Source organism: Lichenostomus cassidix, chromosome 2 (assembly GCF_008360975.1).
Source record: "Lichenostomus cassidix isolate B80296 chromosome 2, HeHo_3.0, whole genome shotgun sequence".
Classification (NCBI taxonomy): Eukaryota; Metazoa; Chordata; class Aves; order Passeriformes; family Meliphagidae; genus Lichenostomus; species Lichenostomus cassidix.
Window position 1 is genome coordinate 151,506,026 of NC_139482.1, and position 14,201 is coordinate 151,520,226.

General features: G+C 47.1%; 1 protein-coding gene across 1 annotated transcript; it reads right to left on the reverse strand.

The window, feature by feature from the left end:
* Nucleotides 1-1,096: 1,096 nt before the first annotated feature.
* On the reverse strand, nucleotides 1,097-13,261 carry FOXH1 (forkhead box H1). Its single transcript, XM_085049874.1, has 4 exons — nucleotides 12,975-13,261; nucleotides 4,428-4,532; nucleotides 2,175-2,470; nucleotides 1,097-1,148 (listed from the first exon to the last, which is right to left on the reverse strand). The coding sequence occupies exons 1-4, from the start codon at nucleotides 13,212-13,214 to the stop codon at nucleotides 1,097-1,099; spliced, it is 693 nt and encodes a 230-aa protein (XP_084906000.1). The 5' UTR covers nucleotides 13,215-13,261.
* Between the last annotated feature and the right edge of the window lie 940 nt (nucleotides 13,262-14,201).

Here is a 14,201-nt window from a genome sequence, read left to right on the forward strand (position 1 = left end):
CGAAATGTTGGGGTGAGACCGCGAAATTTTGGGATGAGACATCGAAAATTTTGGGGTGGACATCAAAACAAGAACCCCAAAATTTTGGGGTTGGGATCAGCAAAATTTAGGGACAGGATCCCCGAAATTTTGGGATGAAACTTCCGAAATTTTGGGACAAGAACCTCAAAATTTTGGGGTGAGATCCCCCAGTTTTGAGGTGGGATCCCCGAAATTTGGGACGAAACCCCAAAATTTTGGGACGGGATCCCTGGAATTTTAGGCTGAGACCCCCAAAATTTTGGGGTGAGATCCACGAAATTTTGGGATGAGAGCTCTGAAATTTTGGGATGAGATCATGAAACTTTGGGGGGAGATCTGAGAAATTTTGGGACGAGAACCCCGAAATTTTGGGGTGAGATCCCCCAATTTTGGGATGGGATCCCTGAAATTTTAGGATGAGATCCTCGAAATTTTGGGACGAGACATCCAAAATTTTGGGTCAAAACCGTGAAATTTTGGGATGAGATCGTGAAATTTTGGGCTGAGACACCCAAAATTTTGGGATGGGGTCCACGAAATTTTGAGGTGAAACCCCTGAAATCTTGAGGTGGAATCTGCAAAATTTTGGGATGAAACCCCAAAATTTTGGGATGAGACCCCAAAATTTTGGGACGGGATCCCTGCAATTTTAGGATGAAACTGTGAGAATTTGGGATGAAACCCCCAAAATTTTGGGACGGGATCCCTGAAATTTCAGGATGAAACCCCCAAAATTTTGGGGTGAGACCCGCAAAATCTTGGGATGAAATCCCCAAAATTTTGAAATGAAATCCCCAAAATATTGGGATGAGAGCTCTGAAATTTTAGGATGAAACTCCCGTAATTTTAGGATGGAACCTGTGAGATTTTGGGACGGGATCCCCAAAATTTTAGGATGGGAACCCCAAAAATTTTGGGATGAAACCCCTGAAATTTTGGGACGGGATCCCTGCAATTTTAGGATGAGATCCCTGCAATTTTAGGATGAGATCCCTGCAATTTTAGGATGAAACCCCCAAAATTTTATGACCAGCACCCCAAAATTTGGGCACAAAAACCCCCAAAATGTTGGGCGTCACCCTCGCAGCGCGATGTCCCCGGGGTGGCTCAGCCAGACGTCGAAAACGCTTTTATTGGGGGGAGGAGGAGGAGGAGGAGGAGGAGGAGGAGGAGGAGGAGGCGACGACCCTAAATCCCCCTCGGGGTGCTTTTGGGGTCTCGGGGGGTTGGGGTGAGGCAGGATTGGGGTCGCCCAGTGTAGGGCCAGGATTGGGGTCACCCCGTTCTGGGCTGGGGGAGCCACGGCGTTTGGGGCCACGGCGGTGCTGTAGGACGTGGGCAGCTGACCCCAAAGGATGGGCTCCGAGCCTTTTTGGGGTGCTGAGAGAATGGGGTCAGAGCCTTTTTGGGGTGCTGAGAGAATGGGGTCAGAGCCTTTTTGGGGTGCTGAAAGAATGGGGTCAGAGCCTTTTTGGGATCCTAAAATAATGGGGTCAGAGCCTTTTTGGGGTCCCCAAATAATGGGGTCAGAGCCTTTTTGGGATCCCAAAATAATAGGGGATGACATCCCATGGGGTTTAGGGAACTCAAACCCTTTTTGGGACCCCAAAATAATAGGGGATGACATCCCTTGGGGTCTGGTGGGTTCAGACTCTCTTTGGGATCCCCAAATAATGATGTCAGACCCGTTTTGGGATCCCCAAATAATGGGATCAGAGCCTTTTTGGGGTCCCAGAATAATAGGTTCAGACACTTTTTGGGACCCCAAAATAATAGGGGATGACATCCCTTGGGGTCTTGTGGGTTCAGACCCTCTTTGGGATCCCAAAATAATGATGTCAGACCTGTTTTGGGATCCCCAAATAATGGGGTCAGACCCGTTTTGGGACTCCAAAATAATAGGGGATGACATCCCTTGGGGTCTGGTGGGTTCAGACCCTTTTAGGGATCCCCAAATAATAGGGGATGACATCCCTTGGGGTCTGGGGGGTTCAAACCCTTTTTGGGACCCCAAACCAACAGGCTCAACCCCTTTTTGGGACCCCAAACCAACAGGCTCAACCCCTTTTTGGGACCCCAAAACAATAGGATCAACCCCTTTTTGGGACCCCAAACCAACAGGCTCAACCCCTTTTTGGGATCCCCAGCTGGGCTCCAGCAGCACAGGAGGCGACGACGACCCCAAATCCCTTCCGTCCCCAAACGGGGGATTTTCCCGCAGGAGGGACGCGATGGAGAAGCTGGAATGGGGCGGGGTGGGGGAGGGGGGGTAGGGACACCCCGAAAGGACGAACGGGGACAGGTCGGGGACAAAGGGGGTGGCAGTGCCACCTCCTCCCCCCCGAGCCACGGCGGTGTTCTGCAGTTTTAGGGCCGCCGGCGGGATTCGGGTCACGTCCACCGTCCAGTAGTTGCCCTTGGCTTGGGGTTTGGTGGGGTCTTTGAGCACCTGGGGGGGAAAGGGGGAGGGTGGCATCCTAAAAGGGCCTGGAATGGCCTGAGATGTCCTAAAAGATCCTAAAATATCCTAAAATATCCTAAAATATCCTAAAATATCCTAAAATATTGGGGATCCTACAGGGATGGGAACCGCGAAATCCTGTAGGAATGGGACACCAAAATCCTATAGGAATGGGAACCTCAAAAGCCCATAAAAAGCCAAAAACCCCATAAAAACCCATAAAAACTCCATAAAAACCCATAAAAACTCCATAAAAACCCCCCAAAAAACACCAAACCCTATAAAAACCCCAAAACCCCATTAAAACCCCATAAAAACGCCCCAAACCCATAAAAACCCCAAACCCCATAAGACCCCCAAAACCCTATAAAAACCTCACAAAAACCCCATAAAAACCCCAAAACCCCATAAAAAACCCATAAAAAACCCCAAATCCCAAAAACACCATAAAAACAGCAAAACCCCATTAAAAAAACATAAAAAACCCAAAACCCCATTAAAACCCCATAAAACCCCATGAATACCCCAAAACCACATAAAAACCCAAAAAAACCCCAAATCCAATAAAAACCCCACAGAAAACCCATAAACTACCAAAAATCCTAAAAACCCCACAAAAACCCCATAAAAACCCCCAAATCCTAAAAACCTCATAAAAAACCCAAAAACCCCATAAAAACCCAAAAGGTCCATCAAAACCCCATTAAAAACCCCAAAATCGCATAAAAACCCCAAAAAACCCCATAAAAACCCCATACAAACCCCAAAGTCCTAAAAACCCCACAAAAACCCATAAAATCCCCATAAAAACCCATAAAACCCCCAAAACCCTAAAAACCCCATAAAAATCCCAAAACCCCATAAAACCCCAAAACTCTACAAAAACCCCAACATCCCATAAAAACCTCATAAAAATCCCTAAACACCATGAAACCTCAAAACCCCATAAAAAACCCATAAAAACCCCAAAACCCCATAAAAATCCCATAAAAACCCCAAAACCCATAAAAAAACCCATAAAAACCCCATAGAAACCCCATAAAAACCCAAAAACCACCATAAAAACACCAAAACCCCATAAAAACCCATTAAAAACCCCAAAACCCCAAAAAACCCCATAAAAACCCCTTAGAAACCACATAAAAACCCCATAAAAACAAAAAAAAACCCATAAAAAACCCCAAAACCCAAAAAACCCATAAAAACCCCAAAACCCCATAAAAAACCCCAAAACCCCAAATCCCTATGAAAACCCCATAAAAACAACCAAACCCCACAAAAACCCTCTAAAAACCCCATAAAACCCGCAAAAAACCCAAAATCCCATAAAAACCCCATTAAAACCCCATAAAAACCCCAAAATCCCAAAAACCCTATAAAAACCCCATAAAAACCCTATAAAAACCCCAAACCTTGGCGAAGCAGGCGTTGCAGGACAGGTTGTGTCTCACTGAGTCCTTCCAGCCCCACAAGAACCCCAAAAAAACCCCAAAAAACCCAAAAAACTCCCCAAAAACCCATAAAATCCCACAAAAATCCCATAAAAACCCCAAAAAAACCCACAAACCCCATAAAAACCCAATAAAAACCCTATAAAAACCCCAAACCTTGGCGAAGCAGGCGTTGCAGGACAGGTTGTGTCTCACTGAGTCCTTCCAGCCCCACAAAAACCCCAAAAAAACCCACAAAAAAACCCAAAAAAACCCATAAAAACCACAAAATCCCAAAAACCCTATAAAAACCCTATAAAAACCCCACAAAAACCCTACAAAAACCCCAAACCTTGGCGAAGCAGGCGTTGCAGGACAGGTTGTGTCTCACTGAGTCCTTCCAGCCCCATAGAAACCCCAAAAAACCCCAAAAAACCCCCAAAAAACCCCAAAATCCCAAAAACCCCACAAAAACCCTACAAAAACCCCACAAAAACCCCACAAAAGCCCCAAACCTTGGCGAAGCAGGCGTTGCAGGACAGGTTGTGCCTCACTGAGTCCTTCCAGCCCTGATAGTTTCCCCCGAAGAACGGGAACAGAGCGCGGAGCTGCTGCAGGATCTGAAACACCAAATGGGATTGGTGACCCCAAAACATCCGAAAAACAAAAAGAACCCCAAAAAAATCCCAAGAAAACTAAAAAAAAACCCCAAAAAATCCCACAGAAACAAAAAAAACCAAAACCCCCCAAAAAACCCCAAAAATCCCTAAAAAAACCAAAACAAAACTTAAAAACTCCCAAAACCAAAACCCCCCAAAACCGTCAAAACCCCTTAACAAAAAAAAAACCTAAAAACAAAAAAAACCCCCAAAAAACCAAAAAATCGCCCCCAAAAAAAGCCCAAAAAAACCCTAAAAACCAAAAAAAACCACCCAAGAAATCCTCCAAAAGAAAACCCAAAAAAAACCACAAAAAACCCACAAAAAAACCCCAAAAAAGGCTATAGAAACCCTAAAAACCCTAAAAAAACCCCAAAAAACCCTCCAAATAACCCAAAAAAACCCCAAAAAAAACCCCAAAACACAAAAAAACCCACAAAAAAAAACCCAAAAAAGGCTCTAGAAACCCTAAAAAACCCTAAAAAAAACCCAAAAAACCCTCCAAATAAACCCCCCCAAAAAACAAAAAAAAAATCCCCAAAACCCCAAAAAAGAGACCCCAAAAACCCCCAAAAAAACCACCAAAACCCCAAAAAAACCCCAAAAACCCCAAAACAAAAACAAAAAAACCCCCCAAAACCCCAAAACCCCAAAACCCTAAAAACACAACCTCCACAAAAACCCCAAAAACAAAAAACCCCAAAACCAAAAACCAAAAAAACCCCAAACCCCCAAAACCCTAAAAACCCCAAAACCCCAAAAAACCCCAAAACCCAAAAAACCCCCCAAAACCCCCAAAATCTCCCCCAAGAAACGAAAAAAAACCCCAAAAAGCCCCAAAACCCTCAAAAACATCCCAAAAAATGACCCAAAACACCCCAAAACCAAAAAAACCCCAAAAAAATGACCCAAAAAACAAAAAAAAACCCCAAAAAAACCCCAAAACCTCCCAAAAAACCCCCCAAAACTCCAAAAACCTAAAAAAACCAAAAACCCAAAAACCTCAAAACCCAAAACCCCAAAAACCAAAAAAACCCCAACCCCCAAAAACCCTAAAAACCCTAACCAAAACCCTAAAACCCCCAAACCCCAAAACCCCAAAACCCCAAAAAACCCCCAAAAATCTCCTCTCGAAGAAATGAAAAGAAAGAAACAAAAAAAGCCCCAAAACCCTCAAAAACACCCCAAAGCCCCCAAAACACCCCAAAACCAAACCCCAAAAAAATGACCCAAAAACCAAAAAAAAACCCAAAAAAACCCAAAACCTCCCAAAACCCCCAAAAACTCCAAAACCTAAAACAAAAAAAACCCCAAAAAACGCCAAAAAACCTCAAAAACCCAAAACCCCCAAACCAAAAAGAACCCCAAACCCCCAAAAACCCTAAAAACCCCTGAAACCCTAAAAACCCCAAAACCCCCAAAATCCCCCCAAACCTGCAAAAATCCCCCCAAAAAACCCAAACCAAAAAAAATCCCCAAAAACCCAAACCCCAAAAATAAAACCCCAAAAACTCCCATAAACCCCAAAAAAATCCCCGCAAAAACCAAAAAAACACCCAAGAAATCCCCAAAAGAAAACCCAGAAAACTCCACCAAAATCCCTAAAACCCCAAAACCGCCAAACCCCCAAAAAACCCCAAACAACACCCCAAAAAATACAAAAATGCCCCAAAAAACCCCCAAAAACCCCAAACCCCCCAAAAAACCCAAAGAATCCAAAAACGCCCCAAAAAAACCCCAAAACCACAGAAAATCCAAAAAAAACCTCAAAAACCCCAAAAAACCTCAAAAACCTCAAAACCAAAACCCCAAATAACCCCAAAAACACCTCAAAAAAAAAACCCTCAAAAACCCCAAACCCAAAATCCCCCAAAACCCAAAATCCAAACCCCCAAAAAACCCAAAAATGCCCCAAAAACCCCCAAAACCACAAAACTCCCAAACACCCCAAAACCCCCAAACCCCCAAAACCTCCAAACCCAAAAACCCTCCCAAATAACCCTTCCCTAAAAAACCCAATTGACCCCAAAAACCCCAAAACCACCAAAATCCCCAAAACTCCCAAAAACTCCCAAACCCCAAAAAAACCCTAAAACTCCCAAACCCCCAAAAAACCCAAAACCCCAAAAAACCCCAAAACCCCAAAAACCTAAATAAACCCACTGACCCCAAACCCCAAACAACCCCAAAAACCCCAAAACTCCCCAAAACCCCAAACCCCCAAAACCCCAAATACCTCCCAAAACACTTCAAAACCCCCAAAAACCTCATACCCCAAAAACCCAAAAACTCCCCAAAAACCCCAAAAGAACCCGCCAAACCCCAAAAACCTAAAAACCCCAAAACCCCAAAAACCCCAAACAATCCCCCAAAAACCCAAAAACCCCCAAAAAGTAAAAAACCTCATACCTCAAAAACCCCTAAAAACCCCAAAACCCTAAAACCCAATTGACCCCAAACCCCAAAACCACCAAAAACTCCCAAAACCCCAAAAAACCCCAAAACCCAAAACTCCACCCCAAACCCCCAAACCCTCCAAAACCCCAAAAAACCCCAAATAACCCCAAAAACCCCTAAACCCCAACAAACCCCAAACCCCAAAACCCCAAAACCCAAAACCCCCCAAAACCCCCAAAAACGCCCCAAAAATCCCCAAAACCCCCCCAAAAACCCCTCAAAAACCCTCAAAACCCAAAACCCCCAAAAACCCCAAAAAAACCCCAAAAAACCCCAAAAAAGCCCCAAATAACTCCAAAAAACCCAAGACCCAAACCCCAAAAAACCCCAAAAACCCCCCAAAACCCCAAACCCCCAAAACCCTAAAACCCCCAAAACCCCAAAAAACCCAAAAACCCCAAACCCAAAAACCCTAAAAACCCCAAACAACCCCCAAAACCCCAAAACCTCATCCCCCCCCAAACCCCAAAACCCCAAAACCCCCAAAAACCCCCAAAAACCCCAAAGACCCCAAAACCCTAAAATCCCAAGAAACCCCGAAACCCCAAAACCCCCAAAACCCCAAAAACCCCAAAACCCTAAAACCCCAAACCCCCAAAAAAATCCCCAAAACCCCCCCAAAACAATCCCAAAAACCCCAAATACCCCAAAAACCCAAAAAAAACCCAAAAACACCCCAAAACCCCAAAACCCCCAAAACCCCAAAAACCACAAAACCCCAAAAAAACCCCAAACAACCCCAAAACCCCAAAACCCCAAAAACCCCCAAAACCCCCAAAAAAACCCCAAAACCCCCAAAAAACCCCAAAAACCCCAAAAACCCTCCAAAATACCCTAAATAAAACCCAATTGACCCCAAAACCCCAAAAAACCACCAAAACCCCCAAAAACTCCCAAACCCCCAAAACCCTAAAAACCCAATTGACCCCCAAAAACCCCAAAAAACCACCAAAACCCCCAAAAAACTCCCAAAAGACCCCCAAAACCCCCAAAACACCCCTAAAACCCCAATTGACCCCAAAAAACCCAAAAAAAACTCTAAATAAACCCAACTGACCCCAAAAACCCAAAAACCACCAAAAACCACCAAAAACTCCCAAAACCCCCAAAACCCTAAAACCCAATTGACCCCAAAACCCCCAAAAAACCCCAAAACCCCAAAACTCCCAACAAACCCTAAAAAAAACCCAATGACCCCAAAAACCCCAAAACCCCAAAAAACCACAAAAACCCCCAAAAAAACCCCAAAAACCCAATTGACCCCAAAAAAACCCCAAAAACCCAAAAACTGTAAAAAAACCCCAATTGACCCCAAAAACCCCAAAAATCCCAAAAAACTCCCAAAAACCCCAAAAAAAACCCCCCAAAAAATCCTAAAAACCAATTACCCCAAAAATCCCAAAAAACTCTAAAAACCAACTGACCCCAAAAAACCCAAAACCACCAAAACCCCCCAAAAAACTCCCAAAAAACCCTAAAAAAACCCAATTGACCCCAAAAAAACCCCAAAAAAATCCCAAAAACTCCCCAAAAAACCCTAAATAAAACCCAATTGACCCCAAAAAACCCCAAAAAACCACCAAAAAACCCCCAAAAAACCCCCCAAAAACCCCCAAAACAACCCTAAAAAAACCCAATTGACCCCAAAAAAACCCCCAAAAACCCAAAAAAACTCTAAATAAAACCCAATTGACCCCCAAAAAAACCCAAAAAATCCCCAAAACCCCTAAAAACTTAAAAACCCAATTGACCCCAAAACCCCAAAAACCCCAAAAACCCTAAAAAACCCAATTGACCCCAAAAAACCCAAAAAACCACCAAAAACTCCCAAAAAAACCCCAAAAAACCCTCCAAAAAACCACCAAAAAACCCCAATTGACCCCAAGAAAACCCCAAAACCCCCAAAACCCAAAATCCCCAAAAAACCTCCCCCAAAAAAACCCAAAAACCTCATACCCCAAACCCCAAACCCCAAAAACCCTAAAACCCAAATTACCCCAAACCCCAAACCCCCTAAAAACCCAAAACCCCAAAAAACCCCAAAAAACCAAACCACCCAAAAAAACCACACACCCCAAAACCCCCAAAAAACCCAAAACCCCAAATAAAACCAATTTATCCCAAAAAACTCCCAAAAAACCACCAAAACCCCCAAAACCCAAAAAACTCCCAAACCCCAAAAACCCTAAAAATCCCACTCACCCCAAACCCCCAAAAAACCCAAAAACCAAAAAAACCCCAAAAAATCCAAAAAACCCCAAAAACCCCCAAACAACCCTAAAACCCAATCCCCAAAAAAACCCCAAAAAAACAAAACCACCAAAAAACCTCAACCCCAAAAACCCCTAAAAAACCACAAAACACCAAAAAAACCCAAAACCCCCAAAAAACCCCAAAAACCAAAAAACCCAAAACCCAAAAACCCCTAAAACCCCAAAAAAAACCCCCCAAAACCCCAAAACTCCCAACAAACCCTAAAACCACAAACCCCAAAAAACCTCAAAAACCCCAAAACACAAAAAAATCCAAAAACCACCAAAAACCCCAATAACCCCTAACAAACCCAAAATAAAACACAACAGAACCCAAAACCCCAAAAAACCACCAAAAAACTCCAAAAACCCCAAACCCCCAAAAACCTAAAAAACCCAAAACCCCAAAAAACCCCAAAAAACCCCCAAAACCCCAAAAACCCCCAAAACACCAAAAAACCCCAAAAACCACAAACCCCAAAAACCCCCAAAACCCCAAAACCCCCAAAAACCCCAAAAAACCACAAACCCACAAAACTCCCCAAAACCCCCCAAAAAACCCCAAAACAACCCTTAAAACCCCAACAAACCCCAAAACCACCAAACCCAAAAACACCCCAAAACCCCAAAACCCCCAAAAACCCCAAAACCCAATAAAAAACACCAAAAACCAAAAACCCCAAAACCCCAAAACCCAAAAACACCAAACCACAAAAATCCCAAACCCCAAAAACCCCCAAAAACCCTAAAAAAACCCAAACCCCAAAACCCAAAACCCCAAAAAACCCAAAACAACTCCCCCAAAACCCAAAACCACAAAACCCACAAAAAAAAAATCCCAAAAAATCCCAACAAACCCCAACAAACCCAACCACTCAAACCACACACCCCACCACCCCAAAACCCCCAAAAACCAAAAAACCCCAAAAAAACCCAAAAAAACCACCAAAACCCAAAAACCCCCAAAAAACCCTAAACCCTAAAAACCCCAAAAAACCCTAAAAAACCCAACAAACCCCAAAAAACCTCAAAACCACCCAAAACCCCAAAACCCCCAACAAACCCTAAAAAACCCAATTGACCCCAAAACCCCAAAACCACCAAAAATCCCAAAACACCCAAACACCCCCAAAACAACCCCAAAACCAAATTGACAAAAACCAAAAAACCCCAAAAAACTCCTAAATAAAAACCCACTGACCCCAAAACCCAAAACCCCAAAACCCCAAAATCCCAAAACCAAACCCCAAAACCCCAAAAACTCAAAAACCCCAAAAAACCCCAAAACCAAAAACCCCAAATCCCCAAAAACCCCAAAACCCCAAAAAACCCAAAACCCCAAAAACCAAAAAACCCCAAAAATCCCAAAAACCAAACCCCCAAACCACAAATCCCCAAACCCCCAAACCCCCAAAACCCCAAAACCCCAAAAAACCCAAAACCCCAAAAACCCCAAAACCCCAAAACCCCAAAAAGCCAAAACCCCAAAACCCCAAAAAAAACTCAGAAACCCCAAAAAATCCAAAAAAACCCCACAAAAAACCCCAAAAATCCCAAAAACCCCAAAAAAACCCCAAATCCCCTCCCCCCAGCCCCCCGGGGCTCTCCGGCCGGTTCCATTCCCGCCGCGGGGGGATCGCTGGCGCCAGGCGTCTCACACCTTCGCTCGCCACTTTTGGCACTTCGGTCGCCACTTCCCATCCCCCCATGGAATTTCCCCTCTTCTCTCCTTTGGGGTTTTTTTTGGGATTTTTTTGGGGGGGTTTGGGGGGATTTTGGGGGTTTTTTGGGGGATTTTGGGGTTTTTTCAGGGTTTTTGGGGGGTTTTTTGGGGTTTTTGGGGTTTGAGTTTTTGGGGTTTTTTTGGGGTGGCTTTTGGCAGTTTTCTGGAGTTTTTTGGGGTTTTTTTCAGAGTTTTTTTCAGGGTTTTGGGATTTTTTTCGGAGTTTTTGGGGGGTTTTGGGGTTTTTTGGATTTTTTTCAGGGTTTTTGGGGTTTTTTTTGGGGGTTTTGGGGTCTGGGGGTTCCCTAATTGGGATTTTTGGGGGTTTTTTGGGTTTTTTTTGAGGGTTTTTTGGAGGTTTTTTTGGGGGTTGGGGTTTTTTTAATTTTTGGGGGTTGGGGTTTTGGGGGTTTTTGGGGTATTTTTGGATTTTTGGGTTTTTCTGCCTTATAAGGGTTTTGGGGTTTTTTTTGTTTTGGGGGTTTTTTGGTTATTTTGGGATTTGAGGGTTTTTGTGGGGGCGTTTTAGGGATTTTTGGGGTTTTTTTTTTATTTTGAAGGGTTTTGGGGTTTCTTTGGGACCATTTTTAGGGATTTTTGGGGAGTTTTTTTGATTTTTTGGGATTTTTTTTGGGTTTTTTTCGGGGGTTGTTTTGGGATTTTTTGTTGGTTTTTTGGGGGGTTTTAGGGGAATCCCGGGGGTCGTGGGCTGGAAATCCCGGGAATTTGGGGATCCCGGGAATTCGGTGATCCCGGGAATTCGGTGATCCCGGGAATTCGGGGATCCCGGAATTAGGATCTCCCTAGCCCGAGGGTCCCGGGAAGGAAATTCCGGGAATTTGGGAATCCCGGGATGGAGATTTGGGGCTCCCGGTGGTCCCGGTAAGAAATCTGGGGGATCCAAGGGGGTCCCGGTGGTCCCGGTAAGCAGTTCCCGAGAGATCCCGGTGGTCCCGGTAAGGGCGATCCCGGTAAGGAGGGTCCCACTTTGGGGGTCCCGGAGGGTCCCGGTAAGGAATTTGGGGGTCCCGGGGGTCCCGGTAAGGAGGATTTCGGTAAGGAGGGTCCAAATTTGGGGGTCCCGGGAGGGTCTGGGGGGTCCCGGTAAGGAATTGGGGAGATCCGAGAGGGTCCCGAGAGATCCCGGTGGTCCCGGTAAGGAGGATCCCGGTAAGGAGGGTCCCAATTTGGGGTCCCAGTTTGGGGGTCCCGGGGGGTCCCGGGGGGTCCCGGTAAGGAGGATCCCGGTAAGGAGGGTCCAAATTTGGGGGTCCCGGGGCTGGATGGGTGTCCCGGTAAGGAGTTGGGATCTCAGGGGGTCCCGGGGGAGTGCCGGTGGTCCCGGTAAGGACGATCCCGGTAAGGAGGGTCCGAGTTTGGGGATCCCGGTGATCCCGGTAATGAAGATCCCACCCAGCCTGGGGGTCCCGGGGCTGGATGAGGGTCCCGGGAGGGTCCCGGTAGGGAGGGTCCCAGTTTGGGGTCCCGGTGGTCCCGGTAAGGAGGGTCCCGGTAAGGAGGGTCCCAGTTTGGGGGTTCCGGTGGTCCCGGTAAGGAGGATCAAGGTAAGAAAGGATCCCACCCAGCCTGGGAGCGTCCCGGTGGTCCCGGTAAGGGGGATCCCGCCAAGAAGGGTCCCAGTTTGAGGGTCCCGGGGTTGGATGAGAATCTCGGGGGCTCCCGGTGGTCCCGGTAATGAGGATACCCCACAGCCTGGGGGTCCCGGTGCTCCCGGTAAGGAGGATCCCACACAGAGAGGTCCCATTTTGGGGGTCCCGGTGATCCCGGTGGTCCCGGTGAGGAGTATCCCACACAGAACGGTCCCAATTTGGGGGTCCCGGGGGGTCCCGGGGAGTCCCGGTGGTCCCGGTAAGGAGCATCCCACCCAGCCTGGGGGTCCCTGTGGTCCCGGTGGTCCCGGTAAGGATGATCCCACCCAGCCTGGGGGTCCCGGTGGTCCCGGGCCGGTACCTGGGCGAGCTTGAGGCGGCGGCCGGGAGCGGCTCGGATGACGAGGGCGATGAGCGCCAGGTAGGAGTAGGGGGGCTTCGGGTGGCGCCGGTAGCGCTGCGGGCGAGCTGGGGACCCCCGGGAATCCCCCCGGGACACCCCCCGGGACACCCCCCGGGACACCCCCCGGGACACCCCCCGGGAATCCCCCCGGGAGTCGCCCCGGGCCGGGCCGGGGGCGGCGGGGAGCGGCGGCGGCATGGCGGGGGCGGCAGGGAGAGCCCGGCGGGGATGGACCCGGGGAGGGTCGGGAGAGGGGAGGGGCGGGAGTGCGGTGGGGTGGGTGGGAAGGGATGGAGTTGGGATTGGGATTTGGGATTGGGGATTTGGGATGGAATTGGGATTGGGATTGGGGATTTGGGATTTGGGATTTGGGATGGAATTGGGATTCGGATTGGGGATTGGGGATTTGGGAGTTGGGAGTTGGGATTTGGGATGGGGTGGGTGGGAAGGGATGGAGTTGGGATTGGGATTTGGGATTGGGATTTGGGATGGAATTGGGATTTGGGATTTGGGATGGGATGGAGTTGGGATTGGGATTTGAGATTTGGGATTTGGGAATTGGGATTTGGGATGGGATGGGAAGGGATGGAGTTGGGATTGGGATTTGGGATGGAGTGGATGGGATGGGATGGAATTGGGATTGGGATTTGGGAATTGGGAATTGGGAATTGGGATTTGGGATTTGGGATTGGGATTTGGGATGGAATTGGGATTGGGATTGGGATTGGGGATTTGGGATTTGGGATTTGGGAAGAGGATGGGAAGGGATGGAGTTGGGATTTGGGATTGGGGATTGGGATTTGGGATGGGATGGGGAATGTGGGGTGGAGTGGGATGCGGTGGGATTGGGATTGGGATTGAATTGGGATTGGGATGGGAATAGGGGAGGTGGGGTGGGTGGGAAGGGATGGAGTTGGAATTGGGATTTGGGATTTGGGATTTGGGATTGGGGTTTGGGGATTTGGGATGGGGTGGGTGGGAAGGGATGGAACTGGGACTTGGGATTGGGATTTGGGATTGGGATGGAATTGGGATTGGGATGGGATGGGGAATGTGGGGTGGAGTGGGATGGGGTGGGATTGGGATTTGGATTTAAAATGGGATGGGATTTGGGATGGGAAGGGATGGAGTGGGAAATGTGGGGTGGAGTGGGATGGGGTGGGAATGGGATGGAGTGGGGCAGGA

Bases quoted from the DNA above. Each gene is read 5' to 3' on its own strand.
- FOXH1 (XM_085049874.1), bottom strand. From the start codon at position 13,214: ATGCCGCCGCCGCTCCCCGCCGCCCCCGGCCCGGCCCGGGGCGACTCC. The intron at 2,471-4,427 runs GTTTGGGGCTTT...TTTCCCCCCCAG, and splicing joins GCAACGCCTGCTTCGCCAAG to GTGCTCAAAGACCCCACCAA. The intron at 1,149-2,174 runs GCCCAGCTGGGG...CCCCAATAAAAG, and splicing joins TCGCCTCCTGTGCTGCTGGA to CGTTTTCGACGTCTGGCTGA.